Source organism: Pseudorca crassidens, chromosome 17 (assembly GCF_039906515.1).
Source record: "Pseudorca crassidens isolate mPseCra1 chromosome 17, mPseCra1.hap1, whole genome shotgun sequence".
NCBI classification, from domain to species: Eukaryota; Metazoa; Chordata; class Mammalia; order Artiodactyla; family Delphinidae; genus Pseudorca; species Pseudorca crassidens.
Genome location: NC_090312.1, coordinates 8,879,616 through 8,905,279, shown reverse-complemented (window position 1 = coordinate 8,905,279; position 25,664 = coordinate 8,879,616). Strand labels below are relative to the sequence as shown.

Sequence of the window (25,664 nt, the reverse complement as noted above, 5' to 3'; positions counted from 1 at the left end):
AAGGAAGGAAGGAGGGGAAAAAGGAAGGAAGGATGATGGATAGATTAATGAAAAGAGAGGCTGTATGGATGGAAGGAAAGAAAAAGATGGTCAAAGAAGGAAGAATAGATGAATGGATGAATGGATGGATGGATAGATGGATAGGTGGACAGACAAATCAATCGACTGGGCTACTTTAAGTAAAATGAGTTGGGAATGCTGAGAACACACCCAGTTCTACCAGTTACACTCAAAATTTTAATCTAAACGGGAGGTGAAGGCCATATTCGCAGGCTAATTAATTCCAACTCTTTTTTTTTTTTTTTTTGTGGTACACGGGCCTCTCACTGTTGTGGCCTCTCCCGTTGCGGAGCACAGGCTCCGGACGCACAGTCTCAGCAGCTATGGCTCACGGGCCCAGCCGCTCCGCGGCATGTGGGATCTTCCCGGACCAGGGCACGAACCGGTGTCCCCTGCATCGGCAGGCGGACTCTCAACCACTGCGCCACCAGGGAAGCCCTAATTCCAACTCTTAAATGCAATGTCCTGGGTCTATTCTCACACCCTCTCATTTCACTGGTGAGCAGTCATCGGGGAGGGAGTGTCCCTGCCCACCTCCACCAGCTCCTGCCGCTGTTCTCAAAGAGCCAAATGACATTTAAAGAAGAGCCTGTGCTGCAATTGGCCTCTGGGGGTCACGTGATGATTGTAAGAAGGGGAAGAGAGTTGCAGGGACATCTGTGTTCAACATGGCGGACAGAAACAAGAGGACAGGCTTGGAAAGGAGAATATCTGGGCCCAAACTCGGCTCCCCTGGGTAACCTAGGGCAATCTCTCCCATCTGTTAGCCTCAGTTTCCCTTCTGTGACTGTGATAGAATGCATGCTCTTCCTTCCTCTAAAGACTGTTGCAAGGATTGAATGGAATGAAGGATGGGAACGCCCTTTGTAAAAACACACCCAACTTGCAAGGGCAGGAGGAGGAGGGATTACACAGTTACTGGTCCTCATTGGGCTGCTCTCCTGGGAGCCTGGGCTAGCTCAGCTCCTGCCATGACATATAAAACGTGTTTTCACTAAGGATAGAGTTAGATTTCTCTCATTTCAAGTAGAGAAAGGAATAAAGGGAGGAAGGAAGTATAGGTGGAAAGAAAAATGGCGCCCCTTCTCTGCAGCCAACTTTTGCTGCACTGTCTCAGTAGCAGTGTCAAGCGGGCTGGGTGGATGAACTAGTCACTAGTGTGCAGGTATTAATCCTGTTTACATCCAAGCAGGGCTCTACTGGAAAGCCATCTGTTCCCTCTAGAAACTGAGACATCCCATCCTTCTCTGGCTACTCCAGCTATCAACTGGGCAAAACACAACAGCAGATAAAAAGCTGAAAATATTTTGTTCTTTGCCAGTGGGAGCAGAGAGAGACACTGGAAACAGAAGTTAAGAGAGCCACCCGAGGCCACTTGTGCCGCTCACTCTGCAAGGGAGGCTCCCAGGGAGCTCAGCGGGACTTGTCAGGACTGGGGGGGCACCTAGAGCTAGAAAAAGGCACACATCCGATTGAGAAATCGCTGGATTACCGAAGCTCTGAAGTCCCTTTCAGGACTGGAGGGAGAAAGAAGGTTAGGGGACAGTTTGGTGGAAAAGACAACCCAAAATGCACAAAATATTTCATAGTAAGATAGAGTGCAAAACTGTACTGATAGAAAACTATAAGAAGAGATAAAAAATTCATTCACTTGTTAGGTTGGGGGTGGTATTTATGGGTGGAGACTTGGAGGGGACAGTTATTGTGCTGCAAACACAGTACAATGATTGATATGTTTATACGTGCATACACACATATGCATACATGTATACACACTCACATACACACATATACACATGTGCATGCACACACACAGACACACACACACACACACACACACACACAAACACACCCTTTGGTCCATCTCTCTGCGCTCCCTGCTTTGCCCCTGGGCTCCAGGAGCCTGTGGCTCCAGCGGAAGCCTGTGGTCTTTGGGGTCAGACACACCTAGATTCTGATGCACGACTGCCAAGCTGTGTCCACTTGGCAAATCCCTTCACCCCTGTGAACGCCAGCATCAACTACTCCACAGGGGCTTCTGGGGGACGACCAAGCAAGTCCTGACATGCAAGCACCTTTTATAAACGGTAGCAAGTCCAAATGTGTCATCAGATGTAGCAGCAAGGTGGGCGGCCAGCAGGCAGTGAGGGAAAGGGGGGTAACGGGTCCCAGAGGCACATGCCCTCCACCTGGGGAGCGGGGACAGGTGTAACTCACCTGGGAGATCTGTGGGAGGCCGCCACAATCCGCCATCTGGGAGAAAGCAAGCTGGTTAGTGCCAAAGGCCTCACGTGGAGGGGATGCCGGCTCTGTGGACCAGCTCCAAACGGGCACCCACTCTGCCCGCTGCCCTGCCCCGGGCCTGCCTTGCTGAGGGGGGCCTGGACATGTTACAGGTGGGGAAACACCCACCTCACCTGGCGCGCCTGCTTTGGTTACCATCCGTCTCCGCGTTAACCATTACTTGCAGCTTACAACAGGCCGGGCGCTGTGCTAGGCCCCGTAGATGATTTCTCTGCTCCCCCAAAACCCTGGAAGGGACGACTGTCCCACTTTAGAGGCAGAAACTGGGCCAGAGAGAACTTGAGGAACTTGCAAAGTTCTGGCCAGGGTCTGTCTGACCGAAAAGCATTCACTGCACGAGGCCCTGGACACACAATCTCTTTAAAGACCCCTCAGAAGGAAACTGCAGGATTCAAGGCTTCAGGCCTGATGGGACTCCTGGTTGGCCACGCTTGGTAAATGCTATAATTTCCAGAGTTGCTAGTAAATCACCAAACCCAAAGCCATCATCACTGCTTAAAGCCATTCCAGGCATGTGTGAATACTTATCCAAAGCCCAGGGTTCTGGAGCACTTGGGCAGCGAGGTGAGGATGGGGAAATAGGACTGGAAGGTCTCGGTGAGACTGAGTGGGGCTGTGGCCAGCCTACAGCCCAGAGTCTCAAGACTAAATCCCAAGGGCTAGCCTCAAGGTCAGCTAACTTGGGGCAGCCTTCAGCCCAACGGGAATGCAGCGACAGAACTCCAGGGGCCCATTCAGCAGGGCAGGGTGGTGCAGTGGGGACAGTCTGTCTAGAATCAGGCCCCACCCACACAATTCCTATCCATCCCTCTTCAGAGCAGCACGGCCGGCAGCCCGTAAACTCCTGGGGTACCAGAGAGGGATCCCCTCATCTTTGCAGCCTTGGGTTACCAGCCAGCACCCAATAGATGTTTGTGAACAGACACATTAATTCACCATTTCTGTGATTTCTGACCACCAGCTTTGCCATAATCAGGCACAACTCAAGTTTGCAGGAAACTTAGGGATTTCTGAGAGAACAAATGTAACCCTCCATCATTTTCCCTGTACCTTGAGAAGAGTGGTCTTCGTTGGGTCCAGTTTCGAGTTGCACTCCACCTAGACAAGAAGAGGGAGCAGAAATTTGCAAATTGTCTACCTGGAGCCAAAGTCATAAATTTTCCCCCTCTCCCTGCCACCCTGCCACCATCACCAGGAGCTCCAGTATTCCTACGGTCATGGAAGAAAGAATGTGGGCTTTGGGATTCAACAGATGTGGCTTTAAATTCCAGCCCTACCATCACTAGCTATGTGACCTTGGACAAGTTACTTAACTTCTTTGAGCCTCAGTTTCCTCATCAATAAAATGGGGATAATATCTTTTTCAAAGGGCTGTTGTGAAGATGAGCTAAGATGTAGAAGGTGCTCCAGAAACGGCTACTAAACGAATGGGCTTGTTTCACCAGCTGCTGCCAGTAATTCTTCAGATTCAACAACCCCAGTCCCAACAACCATTCTTCAAATGAAATCATATCCACCAGGATGGTTTCTTTCTTCAGTTTGTCAATGACCCTCTTAAAAGTGCATCTAGAAGTGGGCAGAATACCGCCCGTAACGTGTGATGTTCAACATGCCTATGGTAGAATTATCACCTCCCCTAATGTAAAGAATATATCTTTATTGATGCATCTTATGATTATGTCCAGTGGACCAGATAGCAAGTAATTCATGGTTCATTTGGATTCCCCAGGTCTCTACTAAATGAACATTTGCTGACCCTGCTCTAGCCTGCTGCACAAGGCATGTCACTACTCGAGGACTCTGCCCACTAGCCCCCAAGTCTCCCGTGTCTTCGGCTATGGGGGCGTTGGAAAGATGGAGTCCTGTTTTGCCTCCACCACATCACAGGTGGGAATTAAGGGGTGAAATAAGCCAGAAAACCTTTCCTAAGCCCCGCCCCCCAGATGCCTGTCTGCCCCACCAGATGGATCAGGCTCCAACCAGGTCTGAAAGCTCCACCTGATTCCCAAACACGCAGACAGTCTCCTGGCCAGGAAGCCAAGCGGAAACACGCCCGTATAAACAAGCCAATGGGAGGCAGATCGGCAGGTGAGGGGGCCTGGGAGAGGAGACAGAGGCCCCACTGCCAAGCAACTAGGGCTGGCAGTCACCAGGGAAGGAGGCTGGTGGCTGGACCCTCTGACCAAAGGCCAATATGGCAACTAGAAGATGTCACTTGCCCTGATGGGAGCAGAGGAGGGGAAGAGGGTGGGCAGGGAGACTTCATACCGAGGTAACTAAAATTGGACCGTTGAGTTAAGCACAGAAACCAGTGGTTGATTTCTACATACCACAGCGTCCACAGCAGGAGAACTGTCCCCAACCACCAACAAAGCAGGACACCTGGGGGCAGGGAGACAAGGGGGAGTTAACACAAGTTTCACTGAGAGATTCTCATGCTCCCAGCCCTGCCAGGCTGGGGCCAGAATTCTAAAAAAAAAAAAAAAAAATTGACTTTGTTTTCCCCAGTACCTTTGGCTCTTTTTACTACCTTCATTCTCTATCCTCTGCTTTATTCTTAGGAAAAAACGGGTTAGTAGTCATTTACACCTTAGTATGAATTTCAGCCAGAGAATTTCTATGCCCTGATGTTTTATTTTCAAGCACCCTCTCCACAAGGAAGGATGAGTAGGACTTTGCCAGCAATCAAAGACAGAGATGAAAACGACATGCCTGACAGAGAAAATGGCATGTGCGAAGTTCAGGTGTCAAATAATACGGTTCACTTAAGGAACTATAAAAAGACATAGTTGTTACTATTGGAATCCAGGTGGCTGCACCCACAACTGTCTTTGCCTTCTAGCTCTATAGCGCACTTCAGGGTGGGTCCTATGTCTTATTCATCTCCAGGCTCTGTGAAGCGAAGCCTCACACAGCATTGGGCATAGCGTAGGTGCTTCATAAATTCTGTCCAGCTGTGGTTATTAGCATTCCTTGTTGGAGGTCCAAGCCTCCCCCCACAGCTCTCAGGGACACCCTACAAACCAAATTCCTGCACAAGGGGAAGACGAGTGAGGCTGGGCTGTGCCCAAGCCCTGGGCAGAATCCACGCAGTTCTCGCTGACTGGGCTGTCCTAGCACAAGGGGGGCAGTCCTGCCAAACTCAGAACTAAGGCGCTGCTGGCAACGGTAAGCACAGCTAAAGGGACGGTGCAGGAGAGAAGGGCAACTCACTGCAGGGTGACCGTGTGGGTTCCGGGCATCGGCCGCTCAATCTCCAGGTCCCGCCGGCTACAGACAAACAACAAACATACCTGTACATCAGCAGACCCTCCCCTGGAGGAAGCCCCTCCCACCGAGCCAATCCCAGGAACTCCTGCACTGGCCGCTCTGGCAAACACCCACCTACATCCCAAGCTGTGTCAGGTCCCACCCCAGCCTCTCTGGGTCCATAGAAGTGGCTTCAGAGACAGCGGGACTCATGGACCCCACCTCATTGTCCCCCAGGTGCTTTTTTCCTTTTATGTACAAATCGCACCCTCCTCTACAGAGGGTCCCTGCTTCCCGTCCCCCCTCGTAGGAGCCTCTACCTCCCAAATGGTGTCCAGGTTCTTCTCTTAGCCTCACTCTCACTCTCGCTCCCAACTCTGAGTCCTCTACATAGTAACCAAACCAACTCTTTAGAACTCAGACCTGATCCTTTCACTCCCTCGTTTTAAACCCTCCCATGGTCTCCCACTGTACCCAGTGCGGCTCCATTACTCTCCCCTGCAGAAGGACACCAGCCTCTCCCTGCCTGGCAGCTCCCACCATGAGAGCCCGGAGCCAGCCCGGCTGCATTCAAGTCACGCTCCTCTGCTTCCTAGCTGTGTGACCTTGGGCAGGATGCCGAACCTCTCTGTGCCTTCACTTCCTCAGCAGGAAATGATGGTGAGAGCACCCTCATCATAGGGTTTTTCAGAGGCACCAGTTTGTCCCTGCAGCATGTGGGGCAGCGAGGGGTTGTTGCTCATCTCCTCTGGGTGCCCACTACCCAGCTGAAAGCCTGCCCTCTCCAGTCCTCACTTAGCGCTTGCTGAATAAATGAGCACTCAGCCTCCGTGTCTTTGGTTACACGCTGGGGCCATTACCAGTCACCCCTGCACTGAGAGGCTGGGTGGAGGGTAAGAGGAAAGGGACACGAATGCCCTTCATGAAGCCAAGTTATTAGCATGTGAGAGACACAGAGCCCAGGAGGCTTATTCCTGCCCCCTCTGTGGGAGCCGCAGGCTGAGTTCCCTGGAGATTCCAGAACCCCTGGCTGCTCCCAGGGGCCCCGAGCTGTCCCCTCCCCTAGCTGAGCCCCAGACCAGCACTCAGGTATGCTTAAGAGGGCTGCGCCCTCGCCAAAGACCATGCTTGTGTGTCCTTATCCTTGGAGTGACTCCTTCGCCTCCCAGCAGCCTCCCTGGATTCTTCCCGTCCTCCCCCAGGGCTTTGCTGCCTCCCTCTCAGCTCTCCCCACATCCGGCCCTTCCTTAGGGTCAGCGTTGGCACAGGCGTGGACGCAAACCCTTTGCGATGTGACTGTTCCCACTCGTGCGTGCGCCCCTGGTGGTCTGGAGTAGAAGTTCAGTTTGCTCCTTGCAAAGCACTCAAAACTCCAGGAGGCACCTGACTTCCCAGGGGCCCTTACTGGGCACCCTTGTTCTGTTCATCTATTTGCTCAGGGGCTGCATCTTATATTAATTTTATAATCCCTCCTCTCTTGCCCCATGTTCGTTCCGGAACTACAAAAGGAGCCTGACAAATCGTGTGGCCCAGCGGCATCCTGGTACCTGTTGTAGACATTGATGAACAGGTGCAGGTTGCCGGGGTTCATGTCGTTCACGATGTGCTGGCGGCAGGTGTGGACCACCTCCACGTTATTCTGCATTTCCTCCTGCATTGACAGAGGGGAGAATGTCGTTCGTGGGAACTGCGACCACGGGCCGGTCACTACCCTCACCATTCTTCGGGTTATCCAGCTACGTCGTGAAGGCAGTAATGCCTATGCCACGAGCCTGCTGTGGAGCCTGAGGGAACCTTCAGGAAAGCGGGAGCCGCACCCAGATGCAGACTGATGTCTGGATATCAGCTGGGAGCGGAGGGAACGCAAAGCTGGGGGGCTAGCACGCCCTGCTGGGCTCAGACTTCAGGAGTTTTGATCTGGAGTCGGTCCTCTCGGCTCCGTCACTGCCCCTTAATTGGGCGAGTGCTTCACCTCTCTGAGCCTCAGCTCCCTTTTAAAAAAAAGAGTGGGGATGACATTACCCGCCTTCATCAAACTGTAGGATTTATCAGAGGTTGGCCACTCTGGAAAGCCCACTGTCAAGAGTAAGCATGGAGGCGACTGTTAGCAATTACTATTATTTTCTTTTTAATGGGGAGAGGTGAAAAGAAGCTTTTCATGTTTGCAAAACAAAACCAACTCATGCAACAGGAAGTTGCCGGAATGAAGGGCAATGTTGATTTCCAGGAGGGCCAACCAGACCTTTGCAGAAGGCTGGCCTCAGCCTTCCCTCTCCCTGGTTCCTTTTTGAATGTGAGTTGGGACAAACAAACAAGTTATGAGCTTGCTCTGTTTCTCATTTGTGCAACAGCGGATGCTACAGTTTTCATGAAAGGGCCTGATGTGATTGACAACAACCAGATCAGGAGCGAGAGGGAGAAAAGGGGGCCCAGTGTCTCCCTGAGCTGTGTCAAGACAGTCCACGGTCACTGAAGCAACAAAGACACCAGCTTTTCCCCAAAAAACATCAGGAAAAAAATAGTCCGAGGAATTGTGCTGGGGTTACAGATTGAAACACAGCTGCGGCAACTCGGGGGTACCAACATATACCCCAGGTAATTTGGGGTACAGTCAGGCAAAGTTCTTACTCTATACTTGACACCCCTCTTCCAGGAAAACACAGATGCTGGCTCTGATCTTTCCCATATTGCTGTCAGATTCAGATTATACACTCAGGGTGGAGAAAATGTATTGCAAACTGTGAAAGGAAGCATGAGAAAGGAAAGGGGACTCTAGTAGGCTACAAGGTGGCCCCAAGGACATGTTTCACATCAAATTCCTGGACTCTGCGAACGTTATTTGGAAAAACGGTCTTTGCAGACGTAATTTAAGTTAAGGATCCAGAGATGAGGTCATCCTGCCTTATGCCGGTAGGTTCTAAATCCAGTGACAAGTGTCCTTGTAAGACAGAAGGAGATTTGAAACAGACACAGAGAAAGCGCGCAAAGATGGAGGCAGAGACTGGAGTGAGACACCACAAGCCGAGGAAGGCTGAGGCTACCAGAAGCCGGAAGAAGCAAGGAAGGTTCCTCCCCTAGGACCACGGGAGGAGTGCGGCCCGGCCAGCACTCGGTTTCAGATTTCTGCCCCCAGAACTGAGAGAGGATATATTTCGGTTGTTTTAAGCCACCCAGTTTGTGGTCCTTTGTTACAACAGCCACAGGAAACTAATACAAGGACCAAACACAGTGCACACTTCAGCAGCCCAGCAAAACCTCTGCTTCCCTGGGTGTCATATGGTCACACGCCAGACGGTCACTCTTCAGCTAAGGAGCAAACAGTGGTGTGTAGGCCACACACAGTGAACAGACAAGTCACCTCAAGTTGGGCAACTTGAAGGCCACGTCAGACCCCCTGCATCAGAGCAGTACATCCTCCAGCCCAGCAGGAGGTACAAAGCCAGAGTCAGGGGCCACGCTGGCCGGGTGGCAGGGCAGAACCACACACCACTCGCGTGCTGCCAGGGGCTTGGTTCAGCCCATGCTCAGTGGGGATAAGTGCACCACAACCCGCCTGAGAGCCAGGCACCAGCAGAGGCACAGATGGTTACCGGAACCCACACTGGAGCGAGACTCGTAGGTTCCAATCCCAGCCCCTCTCGCTGGCTGTGAGACCTCACACAGCTCACTCAACCTCTCTGGTCTCAGCTTCCCCATGTACAACTGGGGAAAAAAACAGATCCATAACTAGGAATAAAAGGTCCTCCTCATACGGGTCATAGAGTCCTTAGGACCAAGGCCGACGCACAGCAAATTCCATGGATGTGTGTGCTGTAGGCTTTGTTATAGCCCAGAACTGGAAAGAACCCAAATGTCCATCAACAGGTGAACGGAGAAGCAGCCTCTGGTACACCCATACCATAGAACACCACTCAGCACTAAAAAGGGGCGCACTCTTGATTCGCCCAATGACATGGATGGATCGCAAAATACTTTAACGCTGAGTGAAAGAAGTCAGATTTAAAAATAAAAGAGCACGTACTGATACTGTTTACATAGAAATCTAGGAAATGCAGATGAATCTACAGTGACCCAAAGCAGATCAGAGGTTACCTGAGGAGGAGAGAAGGATTACCAAGCGCCACAGGGCAAGTTCTGGGGGTTACGGTATTTCGTTAGTCATCTGTGATGGCTTCAGTGATGGTTTTAAGAATGTCAAAATTTGTCAAATTTGTCAAATTTCAATATGTGCAGTGTACTGTACTTCAACAAAGCTGTTAAAAAAAGACTTCTGTTAAAGGGAGAGCAAGAGAGAAGGAATGGCGTGACGATTGTGAATGAGTAACGATGGGCTATTTCAGGAGGGTCAGACGGAGCGGCCCCTCGCTGTGCCTGGGCCGTCTCTGCGCTCTACATGCCTGGCAGTACACGACTGAACAACACAACGACAGGCCACGCTGCTCACCTTCCCGAAGAGGTGAGACATCACCATGTCTGGAAGGGCTTGGGTCCATCCGGAGATCTGGGAGGACAGAAACAGGGATTAGAAAGCCGGCGTTCTAGTAGCCGGACAAGGTCAGGCCAATCCCACTGCCCTGGGGGCAGAGCAGCAGTGTGGGCTCCCTGGCACTCAGGTCTGAGGACGCCCCTTTGATGGGAAGGCGCTTACCTGTCTCCAGTTACTTACTTACTGAATCTGGGGCCCTGGAAGGCAGGGTCATCGATTCCTTACTCTCAGAGCCCGGGGCACAGGAGATGCGGAGAAAATGCATCTGAACAAAGACCCCACGTACTCCCAGCTTTTGTCAGGCCTCAGTTCACCAAGTCCTCGGTAAAGGACTTCTAAACACACACTGAGCTCCCAGTCTACATGCCAGCATCTGCTTACCTCAAACTATATCACCCTCTAGATTTTCCCTCTTAAGCCAGTTTTCTCTCTCTGAATATACTGACCTTCTCTTCTCTACCTGCTCCTACTGACAATGCTAGGTATACAGCAGGAGCTCCATAAATGCTAGGCATACAGCAGGAGCTCCATAAATGCTAGCTGTGCAGGAGAAGCTCCATAAATGCTAGGTACACAGTGAGAGCTCTGTAAATGCTAGGCATACAGCAGAAGCCCCATAAATGTGTGTTGGCCAACTTCAGTGTCAGGCAGGAACCCATAGGCGAGAGAAGCTCTAGACCTGGGGGACCTAGGCTGACCCATCTGCCACCTCCTAGCTGTGTGGCCCTGGAAGGGTAGCGGAGCCACTGGACCTCAGACCTCTCATCTGTAACCAGGATGCCAGGAGCTTCAGAGTCACAAGGCCAAGGTGAGGGTTACACATGGCAACTACACATGTCACAGGATAAGACCCCAGTGCCTGACACACACTAGATCCCCAAGAGAGGTCTTCCTCTTCCAGGGCTGGGGCTGGAAAGGAAGGATACGGTGCAAATACTAAAAACCCCCAAACAGCCCTCGGGCTCCACTTTAGCCAGTGGTCAACGTCCCAGCCCCCACGTTTGGCTCAGAACAGCTACCAAGAAGCCAAACTGGCCAACTGCAGTGCCATTGCCTTTGCTGGGAAAAAAAAAACAACCAGGGAGTGTGTTCCGCTTCTGAATATCACGCCGGTGGGAGGAAAGGGCTCCCTCATCCTGGCGGAATGTTCCAGGAAGGAATGAAATATCACAGTGGCCAGGATGGGGTGGGAAGCAGGGGGAGGGAGACCCCTTCAAACCCCCTGTCCCCAAGAGCCGTCCCAAACTTGGCAAAAACACACTTTCAAAATGAGAAGCCAGGATCACCCCGGCTTGAAAGTCTGTCCTGTTAGAGTTGGAATGGTTTCCCCCTCTCCTTGGCAAATACTGGGGCCTTTATGAAAAAAAACAATCATCTTTTTAAAAGATAAACAAGGAACCCAGCCAGAGCACAGCTTCCTGAGACAGCTCGGGCCCTTTCCCCAGCCAGGGATGTGTCCTGCTAGCTCTGCATTCCCAGACCTGCAGTGCTTGGGTCTCGGCGGGCATCTGACACCTGCTGAAGGAGAGACGGGGCCGGCGGTGAGCCCAGCTCAGAGGTGATTCCAAGCACCACAGAGTCCAAGGGATCTTGTTTGGCCCCAGTTCTCCCCCTGCCTGGCTCTGTGCGACCCTAGACAGCTTCCTAACCCCTGCGACCCTCAGTCTCCTCCTCTGTAAAATGGTTTTAACGATCCCCACTCCTGGAGTGATTGAGGATTGAATGAGGTCATGAAGGTATAGCCACGGAGAGTAGAAAGAGAACTCGATAAACATTCAACACTTGTTAGCTAATTATTATTATCGTAAAGTTAAGTGGCATAGAATCAGTACCAGATACGTTATTTCTTTTTCATTAATAATATGTAGGTGACTGGGGTGACAGGCATCTGTCTTGTTCATCTTTTTATTCTCAGCATCTTGATCTAAGCCCAACATATGCTAAGTCCCCAGGCTGTCCTTATCAAAGCTGGCTCGGGACCCATGTCCCACTGGTATTGCTGGCTTGGACAGCAGTGTCCTATCGAAATCTGAACGGCACATGGCTGAGGTCACGTTCACTACTCAAAGCCAAGCGGAGGAAAGCTGCCTTCTTTGCTGGGGGTGGTGAAGGGGTGGGGCTAGGAGAGGTCTCTTGCATTTTGTGCTCCAGGCAGAGTCAGGCACACCTGCCCCTCTGCAGACTGGGACACCCCTTGCCCGACCCAGGCCCCCAGCCTCACCTTGGAGGCGGCCCAGTCCATCCAGCCTTCCGCACAAGGGTTCACGTTAATGAGGACGAGGCCCTCCACCATCTCGGGGTTGTTCAGCTGCAATTGGAGACACGAAGTGAGAGAGACAACCTAGCCATCTGAGAGACTGTGAACTTTAAAGTCAAACCAAAGACTGAGAAAAGTACCAGAAGAGGACCCGTGTAGACCCCCAGAGCAGGCTGCTGCTCTCGACACTGCCCCCCTTCCAAAACTGAGGTTCCAGCTTAGTAGACACTAAATGGGGTTCCTGAGAGAAGGGAAAGAGGAAACCATAGGAGAAGTAGGAGCACATGTGCTTGGCAGACCTACGTGGGACAAGTCACTTCACGCTGCTGCCCCTCAGCTTCCCTAGCTGTGAAATGGGTACAACATACCATGGCCCTCATAAATCAGACAAGCTAATCAGCTCTTCAGTAATCAGTAAGAATTCTATTACTTCTCAGAGATATGGAGACAGAGACCTAAGATACAGTTGAGACCTTATTTTATCTGCTCAGAGCCTAGACAGCCAGACCATTTTGTATTCGTGCCAGCATGCCTAACCTCTAGCAAAGTCCAGCAAATAATAGCCCATCAGATTACATACGGTTGAAAAAAATGAGCATCACTGCATTTTGAAACAACTGTTTGGTAAGGCTCCAAAGGACCCAGCAGCACCTGACCGGGACCCCTAGCAATGTAAGTGACATCTGTCATGTGAGCACATACATCTCTGATTAGCTTAGACTTAGTCAGGGTCCAAGAGTTCCCTGACTACAAAACCTGTGCAGCTGTCACAGAAGTAGCCCAGTAGAGTACTCAGTGACATGAGGACCCGGCCACAATCACCGCGAACCGAGCGAAGATGATGATAAAAGCACATGTCTCGTGCGGCATTTCAGCGAAGGGAAAGAGCTGCTGGTGTGTACATGAGTGCACACCCACACGCCCCATGTGCATATGTAACTCTGGACCACACACCCCGAAGTGCACTGTGGCTCTCCTCTGGGAAATGGAATTATGGCTCATTTCTTTTTCCCTTTGGGGAGTTTTTTTTTGGTGCTTTTCTAATTTTCTTCCTTAATCTTGAATTAATTTTCTTTAAAACATATATATATATATTGTGCATATATATAGAGAGAGAGTTGTTTTTTTTTTTTTAATGAAAGAACTCACAGCAAATCGAGTGAGGATGTAGGCACCCGCTCCGGTTCCCATGCCAATGATGCTTTTCAGTCTGGAAGGAGAAATAAAAGTTCATGTCCCAGAAGGAGTGAGCGATGGGAAGCGCCCTTTGAAAACCTTCCCCGCCCCTTGCCCTGAGGAACCTCATCTCCCCAAGGGTGTGTTGTGGGCATCGCTGAGGGTGGCTGGCAGGCTAGACAAAGTGGGACCGCGCTGCCATACGTGCCCTGCAGGACCTGCAATGCATCATGCTTTATGTCTGGACAGAAGACCATGACCTTGGAAAGACTCATGCCTTTCCCTCACTCCTCGCCCGACCGCGGCCGGGCTCTGACAGCCCCGCTGTCATTTCCGGGAAGGCCTATTTACCAAACTGCTTCTTCCCGCTCTCCAGCTTTATTTTGGATTCTAAAACTTGGAATGAAAATGAATTGGGCAAGAACATGGAGGTGTTCTCATCGTACAAAAGGCTCCATTAAGAGGTTTCCTTGAGCCCTGAAGAAATAAAGGCCTGGAGGGAGACGTTAAGGGTTCAGGCAACCCTATTCCAGAATGTTCCATGGGAAAGAGAAAGCAATAAAAGAAGAGAGGCTAGGAAAGGATGGGTGGAGTGGCTGTCATCGGGTGATGGATTTTGACTCAAGGAGAAAAGCCCAACTTGCAAGAGGCAGATGGGAGTAAAGAGACTGCATGAAAAACAGTGTCTGCAGAGTATAACAAGCTGATTTCTTCCCTGATCTTTAAGCATTAACCTAGATTTCAGTGCTGGGGCCAGATCAAGACCCCAGGAGAGGCAGAAGCTAGAGATCACCCTTCTCTGCAGGCTGGTGGGGGAGTGGATCCCTCACTCTTACCCAAACTGGTGAAGGACTCCGGGCAGCATTTCCGCCAGCTGGTCCATGGAGGGGTACACGTACCTTGGGAGAGGCCATGCAGAGGCAGTTAACAAAAGCCGGGACCTCAGCGGAAATGAACAGTGCAAACGAAAACACACTTGATAGGCGGAGACCGTGCAACAAACCGCCCCGTGCACCCAGACTCCCCAGTCTAGTCCCCGCCCGTGGCCCCCATTCCGAGCACCCCACCGCGTACACAGCCTGCTCCTCTGAGCAAGGATGCTCTCCAGGCCAATTCCCCCACCTTTTACTTTGTAAAGTGACCCTTTACAAACCACTTCCTATGTTCCAGGTCCCACAACAAGCGTTTGATGAGCATTGTAAGCTCATTTAATCTTTACAACTAGTCTGTGAGGTTGCTATGATTTCCCTCATATAAAGATTGTGAATATCATTAAGGCTAAGAGATAAGTGACCTGGCTTCGCAGACAAGCAGGGATTTGGAGCTCTCAGGGTTTCAAGGCCCATGTACTCACTTACCTTCCCAAAGGAGGCCTCCTGGCAGCCCTCCCGTGAAGCCCTCCTGACCTTGGGGAAGCCCCTCCCTCTCATCTCCTCTCCCCAAGAGATGCTTGAGAAGAAGCCTGGGAGACAAGGCAGAGAAGGCAAGCCACCCGGATTGGCTGGACACAGTGGCTTCGGGAAACGGATACCCAGGGCGATTTTAAGGCACAGGGATGCCTCGACTCGCACATCTTCCGGGACCCCTCCTCCTGTTAACAGAGGGCTGGGGGAGCTCCTCTCTGTTCAAAACTGGCCCATGACAGCAGGTAGGGAGGAGGGTGCCAGTGGGGAGGACTCACACTGGGTGACCAGGGAGCCTGCAGGCTGCCTGGGTCTGTACATTAAGGCGAGGGCTTCCCCTTGGCAGGAAGCAAGTTTCCCATCATCCCCTCCTTAGCAGGGCCTGGAAAGGGTCTCCTGTTCCCACTGTGCCCACCTTTCCAATGGGGCCAGCAGAGGCCACCTCCCAGGCTGGATCCTTCTCGGCCAGCAGATGCTCCTTCCAGATTACCTACCATTTCTAGACTGGCTCTCCTCTTAGCCTTTGCACATGCTGTGCCCTCTGCCTCCCCAGAAGCAAGTGTATGCTCACCTCCCTCGAATTTCCAGAAGGAAGCCCTAGAGCCTTTGCCCGGCCAGGTGCCTACAACCCTAGCCAGAGTTCCCACACATTTTCTTTCCCATCTTCCTGGAAGGAACTTGAAGATTTGTCTTTTTCACCAAGGTCTTGGCTGTCATCAGGGAGTCTGACCCGTTTTATGGAAAGCGAGTCCACACGGCACGCTGTGTTAGGAGCCAGCTCCTCCGAATGTCCCGTGATCCTGGAGGCAGGTCCCTGGGGGAGCCGTCAAGATGCCCCACAAGACCCACTCGGTCTAGGTGCTGGGGGGAGGGGGGTTGACGCCCACTAGAAGGCATTCCACAACGCCGACTTCGGGGCTCAGGCAGGCAGGAGGGAGTCCCTTCAACAGAGGAGCTGTTGGGCCTTTCTCATGCCAGGCTCCTGGCGAGGCAACGGGAACCCACGTGAGCAGAGCAGACACGGTCCCGTGCAGGAGCCGGGGGGCAAGTCAGCAGAAACAAATACGCGTAACTCATGACGGTGGCGACCACCGGGGAGGGGAAGGTGCTGAGAGCGGGAGGCTGAAGCAGCGAGATCTGTTCTGCCCAAGTGGAGGGCTTCTTGGAAGACGTGCCATTGAAGGGGACGTGGGCTGGGGAGAGCTTGAGGACTGAAGAGTGTAGGGAACGTTCTAGGCTGGGGGACCAGCATGTGCAAAAGGGAGAGAGCCAGGAAGGCCCCGGTTGGCGGGGCTACACATCGACGAAGCCGTTGTCTTTCTGAAATGGCCACGGCTCGGTTTGGAGCCAGCAGCCCCCAAACGGTGAGAGTTGGGGAGACACCTAACTCCACAGCTTCTTTCCTCACTGCTCTTGAGGGGTGAGTACACAGCCAGCAGGCAACAGGGTTCTACCCACGAGGCCCCATGTGTAGAAAGCTGACTCCAGAGCCGGGAGTGACCCGGCCAGGGGCCCCATCCCTGCTTTGCCGTCTCAGCCTCAGGATGGGGGCGTGCACTCTGGAGGGCCCAGGAGACCCCTGACCACGCCGGGCCCCGCTCAGACAGTGGGTCCCACCAGCCACACGCTGGAATCGCCTGGTAACTTAGGGGAACAAATAGCCTGCGCCTTGGCCTCCGGGTCAAGCGAATGAAAATTTCCGCGAGCAGGGCCCAGGTTTCAGAATAGTTTTAAAATCTCCCCGTGGGGAGCTGAGAGTCACTGGGTCACCCCAAGTCTTTCAAACATTTGTCCAAACAAAGATGGATATACTGACAGACGCTTAATCTGCTGCTGTATTAAGAAGCTTTGAACTCTTTTAACGTGTGTCTGGGCATCCCTTCCCTTCCTCTCTGATAAAGATTAATGATTAAGGATGATTCAGAACACTAACAAAAAAGATCTCTTTGTGCTACCGAGAAGGCCTCTTTGACAGACTTTAAACCCAAGAACCTGGTCCCACCTTGGTTGGATCACAGCACGGTGAGGGGCCTCCGAGAGGTCTGCCACCCCCATGTGACCCTGACTGTCCAGTGCCCTCGGTAAGCTTGCCCCCAGCCTCACAACGAGAGCTGAAAGTCCACATCAGCCACGCACTGGGGAGGAGCAGGCAGTGTAGACACCCGGGACCAAGGCAGCCTGATGTTCCAAAGAGAGTTGGAGTCTTAGAGCCAGCAGACTGGGCTCAAACCCGACACCCGCCCCCGCAATGAAACCAGCTGCGCGAGCTTGAGCAAAGCAGTTAACCCCTCCATGCCTCAGTTTTTGCATCTAGAGAATGGAGCTACCAGCACCAGCCATGTAAGGATTAAACACAAATGACATTTGTAAATAAAGATGATTAAGTCTGGCCCACAGGACGTACTTCATCAATATCATTTCCAATTATGGTCTCTATTTTTCTTCCCAACCTTCTAGATCTTTCTCCTAACTATTTCTTCTTGTCAAGACCCTCTTCCACTTTAGTCCTGTCCGGGCCATGTACCCCTAGTAAAAAGCCCGACTAGCTGGGCTGCTGTGCTGGGGTGGGGACAGGGTGTCTGGAGGGGTGAAGGTCGGGGAGCTATTGATTGATGGTTATGGGGGTTCCGTTTAGGCTAATTAAAAGGTCCTGGAGATAATGGTGGTGATGGCTACAACACAGTGTGAATGTATTTAATGTCAGTGAACCATACACTTACAAATGGTTAAAAACAGTAAAATTTAGCTTATATATATTGTATTACAATTAAAAAAGAAACCTTAAAAGCCTGACTAATGCCTCCTCCCACCATCTGTTCCCACCCTGCAGGGCTCTCCTTTCCCTGTCCTGGGGCCCGAGGCTCCCTCCTCTTACCCCGTGGGAAAGGATGCCGCACTGTCCTGCTGGCCGGGGGCGTCCACGTGGCAGACAGCAAAGTGCTGGGTGATCTCCTGCATGTCCTCGGAGTTGAAGAGGGGGTTATAGCAGGTTTTGTCTGGAGAACAGGCACGGGAGAGAGAAGAGGAAGAAGTTAGGAGAGAATAAAGTCTGTATTCATTCTGTTGGTTTCATGCCTCCACAGCAGGGGGAAGGAACTTTCAAGAAAGAATGGCTACATTTTCTTTCCCACTTTCCTCTGGTGATAAAAGGCAAGAATAAGTCATGAGGCAAGGGAGTGGGTGTGGAAGTGGAGACGGTCAGTAAACTCTCCTGCCTATGCTGGTGGATGACATAAACTTCCAGGCAGCGCTGGGAGGGGATCCCATTCCAGCTCCTGCTTCTTCCCCCAACAGTCGTGGCCGTGACAGTCCTCGTATGAGGTGGGGTTGCCCCACTGACACTCTCTTTCTCTCTAGGTGTCCTAAACCCTCACCTCAGGGATACTGGCCAGGGCACACAGGATGTTCAAACAAGGAGGACCACTCTTACGTGGGCTTGGACGAGCCTCCTAATCGCTGAGGCAAAGATGGCCAGCTGCTCACCAAAACACTTCCCTTTTCTTCCAGGACACACTTCTGGACTACATTTCCCAGCCTCCCTTGCAATCAGAGGCAGTCGTGTGATCAGATTCTAGCCAATAGCATGTGAGGCTCCCCATTTCCTCGTAACACCTGCCACCCAATCCTCTAGGTTTCTCTCCTCTTTCTTTCGTGACTGCCAGGTGTGGAGGAGCCAACAGAAGCCTCAGAGGCTCCAGGGGACGGTGGAGTCACAGCTAGAAAGAGCCTGGGTCCCTGAATCACCACATGGAAGGTGTCCCACAGAATGTCCACTGAGTTGTTACAGGAGTGAGAACTAAACATATATCACGTTAAGCCACAGAGGCCTTGGGTCTGTTGTTACAGCGCTCACTGTACCCTAACAATGGAGGAGTAACACCGCCGAATGCAATTCCGTATCCTCATCAGAGTCGGTGGAATAAGGTGGTATATATCAAAGTACCCAGCATCGGATTTGGTACATGATGGTTACAAGGGGGCATATGGGGGGAAAAGAGAGAGAAAAGAGAAGTGAGAGTGAAGGAGAAAAATGGTTTTCAGTGACTGACATCCTTCGTAGCCTCGAGGTATTAATAAGCTGTTGGAAAAACAACGTCATTCAGTCCATCTGTTAATCAAAAATCGAGCAAGCATCCAGCTCGTAATACGCGCTGGACCAGGAAGGGCCACAAGCGCCTCTGAATCATCACAGAAGCGTTTCTGTTCTGTGTAACTGCAATACTAAGTAGATCTTGTTCCAGCCCCATTTGTGAAAAACCCACATTTGGGAACACTTCCTGGTCATCTTAAGAATTCGCGATCTAAACATCCATAGCAGCGGTATTCAGAAGAGTCGAGAGGTGGGAAATCCAAATGCCCATTAAACGAGGACAGACACACAGAACGCGGTGTATCCGTACAATGGAACATCATTCAGCAAAAGAGGATAAAGCACTGATACGTGGCACAATGCGGACATACCTTGCAAACATGACGAAAGAAGCCAGTCACGAAAGACCACACGTTGTGTGATTCCATTCACAAAATATGCCCAGAATGGGCAGATCTTAGAGACAGAAAGTAGACTAGTGGTGGCCCGGGGCTGGGGGGTATGGGAGACTGGGGGGCGATAGATAAGAGGACAGAACTTCTTTTCAGAATAATAAAAATGTTCTAAAATGGATCGTGCTGAAGCTTGCACAATCCTGTGAAAACACTAAAAACCACCGTAGACCTTCATTAAAGGCAGTCACTGTCACACAGACTGATGGTGGAGGCCTCCTGAGTCCCCAGCATCTCCCAGCGCCCAGGCAGTGCATTCCGGGCTCGTCCAGTCTGTGGCAAGAGTTCTCCCCAGAACAGCTCCAGGAAGTCCCGGCAAAAGAGGATGAGGCAGACTCCCTGCCAGCCGCCATTCCTAGCTGTCCTCTCCTCCAACCCTGGCAGACACCCGCTCGCCCAGGACACGCGGCTCCTCGGAACTTACGGTTCATGCCAATGTCGTGGTAGGTGAGGATGACGGGTCGGTTCCCCTTGGGGGTCCCACACAGTGTGACGTGAATGGAGCCATGCAAAGTCTCGATGTCCTGCTCCTGGGGAGAGACAGACAGACGAGCCTGTCATGTGGGACCCGCAGTCACGGTGTGGCTGGAATTACAGCCTGCAGACACCCAGCGCGCGTCTCACTGCGGTTGGGGGAAAGCTCCTAGTTTGGTCGTGGGAGCACTGGGCTTCGGGTGGCAGCTCTCTCTGGCCAGAGAAGCCACTCTGAGAAGCAGAGACAAAAGGGGAAAGGGGGACCAAGGAAGCACCCCGCCATCCGTTGAGGTCAATGGTTGCCAATCTGAAGAACTCGGCTCAAAAATAAATACACCCCAATTCTCAGGTTCCGCCTTGAGAGCAGGAAAACTCAGTATCTGAGCTTTGAACAAAACCCCTCTCCCTTCTCCATCCCAGCTGAGAGATGCTGGGGCTTCCAGGCATCCGCTCTGAAGACCCCTGAAGCATCTCCCAGGTGGCCGTCGTGCTTCTGCGAAATGGGAAGAACAATGGAACCTCAGGGGGAAGGGTGAGTGCTCAGTGCCCAGGCCCATCCCCAGCACAGGGGTCCTCCTGGGCTACCTGCCTTATCCCCCCAACCAAAGCACAGAGGCCCCCATCTCCCCAGCCCTCTCTCTCTTCCTCCGAGTGCCTGCTCACTCCTGCCTATACAAACGCTGGAAAAATCCGCAAACGGTGGGGCAATGGTCCAGCCCCCAGGGGGGACCACAGATCATCTGCTGGGCGGAGCCCTGGCCCTGAAGCCACCGTGGGAACAATGGTTCACTGTGGGGACCGCATTCTCTATTGTCTCCTCAGCTGACCCACAAGGCGCCCTCTAAAAATAGGCCAGGCTGGGCAATGTCCCCACCAGCCTGGGGCATCAGGGTTCAAATCCAGGCTCTGCCTTCCCCAAGCCCTCTGAGCCCCCGGAGCCCCATCTGTAAGACGGGAGGGAGCTGACCACCCCGGGTTCCTCAGCAGAGGAGATAAGCCTGGTGAGGGATACAGCCGCCGGTGAGATGGGGCTGCTCGGGACACGGGGGCAGGGGGTTAATGATGCGTCTGAGCCCCACCTTGGGGGCAAGTGTGGGACGTCCGGCCCTGGCTGGCACCCAGGATGTGTCCTGTTTACTATGACATCCTCGGGCCCTGGCACAGCTCAGGATCTGCTAGATAAAGACCTGACACTCGCATGATCATGGTAAACATAGCTTCTCTAGGGAGTCCATAAATCTATTTTGGGTTCAGGCTCCACTCTGTCCCCTAATTGGCTGTGAGGGTGTCGGCAAGCTCTCTCCCCACAGAATTCCCAGGACTGGTGTGAAGTCTCCCAGGGTTGGCACAAGCCCCCCGGAGCACTAACGCTTCACCCCCACGAGGCACCACAGAAGTGCTGTGACCGTGGCCCGCGGCCTCACACCACTGCAGACTTCAGCCTGGGCCTCAGAAGAGGCATCAGCTGTGGTTATCCTTATCTGGAAGGATAAAGAACCCAGTCTCAGAAGCTGGAAGTGGCCTGGTGTAGGTGTACAGGTGTGGCAAGGTCGCCGAGATACAGGGATAATATTCGCTAAGTGCCCACCAAGAGTCAGGTGAGCTGAGCGAACCCATTTTCCAGATGAAGAATTCGAGGTGACCCAGCCCCCGGCCAAGAGCACACAGCTTGTAGTGTGAACCAGGATTACAACCCACGTCTGCTGGGCCCTCATGTGGGTGTTGGCCCCCATCAGCCGTCCTCTGAGTTCTGTGTCCACCTGCCCACACGGGGAAGAGGAGGGAAGGCAAGTGTGACCTTCCCCATGCCTGAGACCCACTCCTTAAGTCACCCGCGCACACGCACAAGGTCCTCAGCTGGCCCTGGGCCTCTCTCTCCACTGGCCCAAACCAAGAAGGCTGGGTCTGAGACTGGATGGAGGAATTAAAGCTCTCACAGACACGTCCCTTTGTCCTCTGCAGTCCCAAAGGAACATTCTGCCCTTCTGTCTCCGTGGGGATGAATCACCCAGTGTCCTGGAGGGAGGAACCCACCCGTGTCCCCCGCGTTCTCCCAAAGAGAGGGCACCCAGGGACCCAGAACTGCATGGTCCACTCCCTGTGCTGATAGGGGAAAGCCTGTCTCAGGGCTCCTCAGGGGTCCCCCGTCTGGCTAGAACAGTGGCTGGAAACACTCACAGAACCCGTCCACCACCCAGACCGCCATCCTCAGCTCTTCCAAGTTCAGAGCCAGATCTCAGGAGTCCGGGCTCACAGGGGTCTGATCCAGCCAGGGGCATGCAAGAAAGAGAAGGCCAGGCGGCCTGGATTTTCCTCTCACCTCCTCTGGAAGAGTCTAGAAAGCCACTCTCTCAGGGTGCAGAGGGGAGGGCAGTGTGACGGCAATTATCATTGTATCCGGCCCTGCTCTGAGGATTTCACATCCACTCTCCCGTTGAACCCACACAACAACCCCACTGGGTAACACCTGTCCGCACTTCAGATGAGGAAACTGAGGGGAATTTGCTCAAGGTCACACAGCTGGAGCAGTGCGGCAGGATCTGAACCCGAGGCCGTCCAAGTCCAAAGCCTGTGCTCTTTGCTGTCTCCGTTTTAACACTCTGTGCCAGGTGCCCCGTGAAGAAAGAAAACTTTTAACATGCAACGTGCACAGTGACTCTCTAAAGAGGGACGCAGGAAGTCAGGTCCCCATTGACGTGCTATAGATTGTTTTTTATCTCCCCAGCATCTCCAAAACCCAGTAATCCACGGGGCAGGTGCTGGGATACGCTGGTACATAGAACAGAGAAATAACACCTGCTCCTCCCACACTCCCCAAATACACATCTGCCCCCAAACTGCAGGCACATACAGTAGGCGCGTCTGACTTGGAACAGCCTCGGCACAAACGTCACTTCCTCGGGGTGGCCCCTCCTGCCACCCACTGTACACAGGACACATGGCTCTTGTCCTCTTCCTTGTAGCATTTACCACAATGGAACGTATCTGGTTCTTAGCCATCTCCCCAGCCTGACTGCAGATTCCCAGGGAGAAAGGCTTGCTCTGCCCTGGAGAAGGTGCTTAGAGATTTACACAGTCTACACCACCTGTAAGCTGGTAAGCTGTGAAACGGCACCGATGCCTACTGTCTACACTGCCTGTAAGCTGGCAGGTGGTGAAAACAGAACCTACCACCAAGTGGTCCTCAAAGATTTCAGCTCTTCGGCTGCCAATTCTGGCTTGAGAGCTTTGTGAGCTATGGCAGACTATGTCGCTGGGCCTCCCAGACATTCGTTGTCCTCTTATTTACAACAAAATTCCCAGCAATGTGCCTGATGAAATTCTCTCCTTCCACATCTCCCTTGTAGCCAAGGATGGTCAGAAGATTCAGTTCGGGCCAATGAGATGTCAGCAGAATTTGCTGCAGCTCTGAGGAGAATTCTTTTAAAGACTCAAACTTGGCCTTTTAATTTTTCTTTTTCACCCTTCCACCTGCTTACTACCTGGAACATGGATGAGATGCCCAGGGATTCAGCAGCCATCTTATGAGCATGAGGACAAAAGCTACACGCCCAGGGTGGCAGAGCAGGAAGCTGAAAGGAGTCTGAGACTGGGTGATATTCACAGCCTGCTGTACCAGGCCTTCTGGGTCAGCGAAAATATCAACCATTTCCTTGTTTAGGGCACTGTTTGTTGGGTGATATTAATTCTAACGATACACCCACCATGGGACCTTGGCCAAGTTACCGGACTTCTCTGAGAATTCCTCCCCTCAGCTGTAAACTGAGGTCAGTAACAAAGCCTTCTGCTTGTGGAGATGCTCCCAAGACTTTTAGTAGGGACTGGAAAGTGTTTTGGAAATTGCAGCGTTTCCCTCCATGCTGGCTGTTACAGATGCCGACCCCAGAGACGATTACTGTGAAGCCACAGGGACTAGTCCCCAGGGTTTAAGGCAGCTGGTTGGATGATCTAGGAGAGCTCTGAGACCAGCTGCTGCACCTCCCTCCATAATCCGCCTGCCCAGCAGGCCCCAGGGAGACGCTGAACGCTTTGGACTCTAAGAGGATGACACACTTACCCAGGCTCTAAGTCAGCTGGCGCGCTGGGCCGCCCCTCCCCTCGGTCTAGCAAGCCTTGGTCAAGCCACAGCCTGAGGGCAGAGGGCGCCCTTTGCAACAGCAGGCAAAGAAAGCTGATTTAGGCTCATCAGACGTAGCATTAAGGCAAGGCTTGCTGAGGCAAGCAAGGCAAAGCATGAGAACAGAGGCTCCAGAGGAAAGGCCAGGGGCTTGCCCCGCCACCAGCTTTATGTGCAATAACCCCTCCCCCCATCTTCCTGGTCCATCTCCCGTGCCCGCAGTGGGGGAGGGGGGCCTGGCTGAGCCACTGGTCTCGTCCTGACCATTCAGTAAGGAGCACGTGGATTATGAAGACTGACAGGGGACGGTACGTGTGCGCACAATCGTATTTGCACAGAAGGGCAGCCATCCCCTTACCGGACAAACACCATAAAGCCAGGTCTGGCCCCGGTGCTCTCAGGACAGACATTTCACAGATGGCAAAAGTCAGCCTCCGGGGCTGAAGCCTAGCCCCCAAAGCTACACAGCTGCAGGTAACAGAGTGAAGATTCTGGACCGGCCCTCGGGCCTCTGAGTCCTGATACCCGGCCCACTGGGACACTAGAAGAGAAGAAGATCTCAAAGGGGCCAAGCTCCCTCCGTTTCTCAGCTTTCTTTAACGCTGCCATCACATGGAGAAACAGAAGAGTTATAGTCAGGAAATGATCTGTCGCGGGGGAAAGGGTACCAGCCTGGGAATACAGTGGGAAGCTGGAACCCACGTGACGACGGCGGTTCTCCAAGCAAGAAAGAATCAGGAGGAAAGTCTCTCTTGGATTAGGGAAAAGCGGAAGAGTGGAAGCAGGGCCATCCCCGGAGCAGAGGGAGGCAAAGGACGCCTGTGTGCTGAGTCTGATGCTGTGTTTACATCACAATCGTGACACCCTGGGGACAGTGCTACTACCCCCATTTTTACAGGGTAGAAGACCAAGCCCCCAGGAAGTCAGGTGACTACCCAAGAACGCAGGGCTAGCAGCGGGAAAGCTGACCTGAACCCGCTTCTGTCCACTGTATCTATTTTGCAGCACCAGGAGATGTGTGTCTACACTAGGTCAGCCTGATGGCCTGGGCTGGACCGACCTGGGAAGCCCATCGGAGCCCCATCACGGGGACGCTGTCGGGCGAGGTGCTCTGTCCCCTCCACCAGGAGGGCATTCCCAGGAAGCCCACAGAGGAGGGCAGAAGAGGCAAAGCCTCCCTTGGCACTGACCCAGATGCGTGCCGCTGCCATCTTTCGCTCGGAGTTTGCTCTAAGTCCCAAAGGCTTTCTCAGAAGAGAGGCTGGGGGCAGGCGGGGATGGGAAATGGTGGGTTGAGGACTTCCAAGCCTCCGAGGTCTTCCCACCTTCAGTCAGGGGGCAGGAGGACAAGAAGCAATCGTGTGCCAAGAAAGAAATGCGCAAAAGGTCACCATTTCCATTTTCCCTGTGAGCTGATCTGCTTCCAAGAGACGGGAAAAAAAAGTCAGCACCCACACAATGGGGATCAGACGTCCCCCCGGGCCCAGCTCCACCAGACTGGGAGCTCCAGAGCAGGAGCCAGACCCCAGGAGACCCTCCGGCCCACTGCCCCTCCTGCCCCGGCCCCCTCTGTCCCCTCCACCCAGAGGGCCTGTG

General features: G+C 52.8%; 1 protein-coding gene across 2 annotated transcripts in view; it reads right to left on the bottom strand.

Annotated features, from left to right (window-relative positions):
• The window catches only part of NDRG1 (N-myc downstream regulated 1), a 55,543-nt gene that overhangs the window by 5,389 nt on the left and 24,490 nt on the right, over positions 1-25,664 (bottom strand). For both annotated transcript variants that reach the window (XM_067711198.1, XM_067711197.1), the window contains exons 4-14: positions 19,902-20,007; positions 17,811-17,931; positions 14,369-14,431; positions 13,506-13,566; positions 12,321-12,407; positions 10,058-10,114; positions 7,161-7,264; positions 5,578-5,634; positions 4,695-4,746; positions 3,415-3,462; positions 2,278-2,313 (exon numbers count right to left, since the gene is read on the bottom strand). In XM_067711198.1, coding sequence (XP_067567299.1) covers positions 2,278-2,313; positions 3,415-3,462; positions 4,695-4,746; positions 5,578-5,634; positions 7,161-7,264; positions 10,058-10,114; positions 12,321-12,407; positions 13,506-13,566; positions 14,369-14,431; positions 17,811-17,931; positions 19,902-20,007 — 792 coding nt within the window. The remainder of the gene's footprint in view (positions 1-2,277; positions 2,314-3,414; positions 3,463-4,694; positions 4,747-5,577; positions 5,635-7,160; positions 7,265-10,057; positions 10,115-12,320; positions 12,408-13,505; positions 13,567-14,368; positions 14,432-17,810; positions 17,932-19,901; positions 20,008-25,664) is intronic.